General features: G+C 31.5%; 1 protein-coding gene across 1 annotated transcript; it reads right to left on the reverse strand.

The window, feature by feature from the left end:
* Nucleotides 1-1,236: 1,236 nt before the first annotated feature.
* On the reverse strand, nt 1,237-1,719 carry LOC109214599 (uncharacterized protein At4g04775-like). The gene is made up of 2 exons (XM_019378537.1): nt 1,600-1,719; nt 1,237-1,503 (listed from the first exon to the last, which is right to left on the reverse strand). Exons 1-2 carry the CDS (start codon nt 1,717-1,719, stop codon nt 1,237-1,239), a joined length of 387 nt encoding a protein of 128 aa, XP_019234082.1.
* Nucleotides 1,720-4,667: the final 2,948 nt, after the last annotated feature.

Here is a 4,667-nt window from a genome sequence, read left to right on the forward strand (position 1 = left end):
CAACGACCAGGATGAGAAGGGGGTCTGGGTCGGGCAGGATTTAAATTGGGTTAGGGTAGGTCTTTAATTGAAATTGGGCTGGGAAATTGGGATTTGATTTGGGCTACAATTGAAAGCCAATCTGGCTATATTTTAAATAGCCACTTTTCCCTTATTTAATTTATAAAAAATAGTAAATAGTTTTCTGAAAAATAATTTAAAGTACAAAAAATGATTTAGAATGCATACTTAGCAATTTAAAAATACAGGATCCAATTTTAGGTGTATAAAATATAATTAGATCTTAAAAAGGGTTAATATTGTAATTATGTGCAATTTAACTTTAAAAAAATACTAAATGTAATTATAAAAATATATAAAAATTACCTTAGCCATATTTTGGCATAAATATAGAAATTCGATAGATTAATTACCAAAACAATAATTTTAGAAATAATTATTGGGGAAAAAAAGGAAAAAATAAATCAATTTTAAAACCCTCAAAATTATGGAAAAAATAAATAAAACCTTGGGCATGCTTATATATGCATATATATGCTGTTTTGAAGGTATTTTGCATATTTAAAAATATATAGAGAAAAATTGGGTATCAACAAAATGTAACTTTTTTTTAAACTGTATAAAAGTATTTTGAGTCCCAAAAATCGTTATTTTGGTTTCGGACTCTGTGTTATGAGCTCATCTATATCTGTTGAAACAGTAAAAAGAAAAAAAGGATATTGTCATGTATTTGGTCATATTGCATTCTCAACATGTGATTGCTTTGTGTTAAATTTGAACAATTTGTGTTAAATTTTAGTAACATGCTACTGTATAAATGTTATTAACATTTTGTGTTAAATTTGAACACATATGGGTGCTATAACAGGATATGATTAACACCTACTAACCTGCTGTTTAGTGTTACTAATTCGATTAATTATTACTAACCGTTATTAACCGTCATATTCATTTTACTATTTTGATATGTTCTCATTGAGGTTGTAAATTTGGTCGAAGACTTTGAGGTAATATGATCCCACAGAAAACAGAAGCTAAAAGTGACTAGTTCAGTCCAAAAAATACAGAAAACAGAAGCTAAACAGAAGCTAAAATTCAATCCAAAAAACAGTTACATGATAATCTACCTAATTGACTACACAATGATAATTAACTAGTTCCCTACCAAACTAAACAATACATGTCAATTGACTACACAATGATAATTAACTAAACAAGGAAGAATCATAATGAAATCTACTTCATTATCCAGGCAGCAAAGAATCCAACAAACATTGCCCAAGAACCAATTATCACCATCATTGGTTGTACAACTCTTTCTTCCAATTTTTTGACTTTAGCAGCTTCAAATTTGTTCATGGCTTCCATGTCGATTAATTTTTCTCTCAACTTGTCTCTTTCAATTGTAACGGCATTCAAAGACGACTTCAAGTCTCTTATTTCAAGCTGGAAACCATCCGCGAATATTTCATCTTCCCAGTCGAAATAACCACATGAATTATTCTGCCAAAGAAACATTTAAAAGACTCATTTTTTTTTTTCAAATCAAAACAGCTAGAAAGATTATAAAGATCAGACAAACTCACATCGATACCTTACCTTAGGGCGTGCGCATTTGTAAAATTTCCTACCGGGGTTAGAGGGAGTGGTTGATGTGAAATAGTTGGCAATAATACCACATCGACACCTTCTCTGAGAAGAAGTACTACTCTGCGACATTGATGAAGATGAGAGAGGATAGAGTCGAGCAAATGAGAAAAAAAAAGAATTTGGGGAATTTGTGGCTGAACCCTATTTTTATTCGACTGAAATTATTATGAGGGGCAGTTATTTAAGTGGGCGGGGGCGGGTTATTATAAGGTGGGGCGGGTAAAAAAAGCCTAGTTGCCACATTATTATGGGGGTCCAGTTGCCACGTAGGAGGTCTGTTAGATTTAGGTACAAATTCTCCTACTTTAGTAATGGCATGTATTATTTTAGCCGGAAAGTAGAAGGGGGAATTAACGTGGATAATTTTCAATAGTAGAGGTACAATTTTGGCATTTTCCCCTTTTTTAAATTGACAACTTTTGGCAAATAGACACAAACCGTTCTAGGAACCTCAAAATTAAGAAAATCCGAACATATGCCAAGTGCAAAATCACCGTACAAACCTATTGAAACTATCAAATCCCAATTCTGAGGCAGTTACTCAAAATTCAAACCTTGATCAACTCTTCCAACTCTAAGCTTCCAAATTGAGAGTTACTCTTTCAAATCAATCCCAACCTCTTAGAAATCAAAACCAATCATACGCACAAGTTATAATACATCATATGAAGCTACTCAAAATTTCGAACCACATAACAAAATGCCAGAGCTCAAAATGACAAGTTGTATCGTAACACGAGGCATTCAATATCTATCAACTCAAGAAAGCGTAATACCCGCTCTTTTTCCCTCTCTGACAATTGTACAATCAAGCTTTGATCAATCAAGTCCCTGCCTTCTTTTTTCATAGATCATTGAATAGAAAATATTTCCCTCTCTTTACTCATTCAATTTTATAGTTATCTCAATTGTTTAGCTATTTTTGGTTGAATTGATTGTCTGTGGCCTACTTTACAATTTTAATTAATTTATCCTAATAAGAAAATTTTAGGTTAAACAGTAAGAGAATTTAAGTTTATAAAACAAATACATGTCATATGTTTATAGATTTAATATAAATTTTAGATAATAATGATTGTTACGTGGAAAATATCTCATTTTAGGAAATGCGGGAACCTTATCCATATAAGTGTGAATGGAGACAATCTTACTCTCAAGTCAGATTATAAGTTGTTTGATAGCTCAGAAAAGAAACTTTGTTAAGGGTTTTTTTTTTAAATAAAAAAGATTGTGGGGTAAGGGAAATGAAGGAGCGGATTATGTTAAAGTTGATGGATTATTATATGCAGCGGAAATAATTTCAGTATCAAAATCACATGTAATCTAGATAACTATCATAAATAGGATTTCACGGGTTACCTCTTGAAACGTGAACAAAGTTTCTTTATCACGTGAGCCTCCAATTCCACAGCAACTCAATGAATTCTCCACCACCCGCACGATCACGATCTCCGAACATTCCACGGTCTTCTACTATGTTACCCAAATAATATCCGGAAAGAGTAATTTCGTGTGGGCGAAACTTGTAGGAAAAAAAATGGCTGAAAATTTCGGCCACCCTCTCTCTTTTCTCTAGGTGGAAAACCTTATGTATTTATAGCACAAGTTTTAAGGGTTAAAACTCTTTTCCAAAACCTGTTAGGTTTTCCTTTCCACCAGAAAAAAAAGAATTTCTTTATTTCCTATTATTTAGGCACATCAAAGACCACATAATTTAATTAACAAGGCTTCCAATCATGGAATTAATTCATAATTTTCGAAATTAATATCCACCATAATTAATTACGAATTATTCCACTAAAAATCCGTAATTGCACTCCTTATTCAATTTTGAAGTTCATCAATTAAATCTTATTTAACTCCACATGTTAAGATTCAGATACTAATCAATTAAATTAAATTAAATTACTGACGATTTAATTTATTGATTATTCCCTTTAGAGTTTCGCTTAACTTATTTTATGTGTCGGATACAGAATCCACCGGCCGGGTTTACACTTGAAAACTGATAAGCTTTCATAAAGGTGTGTCATCAATCCCTAAACTGAGACATGCATTCCATCATCTAACTATTACTTCGGATATTATTATCCAATTTACCGGGCATATTGACCCACGAAAGAATCTCGCCGTTTAATAAATCAAAATAATAATAATGTACACAACTAATAATAATTATATCAAGATTAAGAGTATAAGTACATTTAGTGGCTAGAGAGTTTATTAAGTCAGTATAAAATACTTATCTCTACTTGGTCCGTTTAATACATACAAAATGTACTAGCATAAGAAGTTGGAATTAAACCATTCCCATAATCAAGATTAGTTATATTTAATCTTGTGCTACAATCATCCATGATGGTTTGTCCAATTCCATCATTAGATTGTGAACACATACTTTATACTTATAACAACCGATGATTTAATCTTCCGTGTAAGCTAAACTCTACACTCTAAATCATCTACTATATAAGCAAAGGACACAGACTAATATATGATCTAAAACCTTATTAAAATTGAATAAACAATTATTTCATAATAAATTTATATCTAAATCAAACCCATAGTTAATAATATAAATCCCAACAAAAGGGGTTAAACTTAAGTACTATCATCACTAACCAAAACGATTTCAAATTAAGGAATCATATTCTTTGTAAACCAAGAAACTAATTATGAATTATTTTTCAAATTTCCAATCACTTTTCTGTTATAATGTCCATCTGCATTATGTCTTTTTCTCCCAAAAAAAATATAGCCGTTAGTTCTTGTCCCCTATCCCCTCTAACCCTTAAACATCATACCCGTTTATCAACAAATGACAACTATTCACAAAAGTTTTGTTACTTTTCAGATTCTTGTTTTAACTTTGAGGAACACTTTTCTTAAAGTCTTCTACCTTTGCCACATACTCAAGTTTTTCCTCAGGCGTCATCCCCCAAACAATATTTCTATGGAAATTTATTGACCTCCCGCAAGAAAAGGAAAAATAAATAGGTGAGAATTATTTTACGGCC

This window comes from Nicotiana attenuata, unplaced genomic scaffold (assembly GCF_001879085.1).
Source record: "Nicotiana attenuata strain UT unplaced genomic scaffold, NIATTr2, whole genome shotgun sequence".
Classification (NCBI taxonomy): domain Eukaryota; kingdom Viridiplantae; phylum Streptophyta; class Magnoliopsida; order Solanales; family Solanaceae; genus Nicotiana; species Nicotiana attenuata.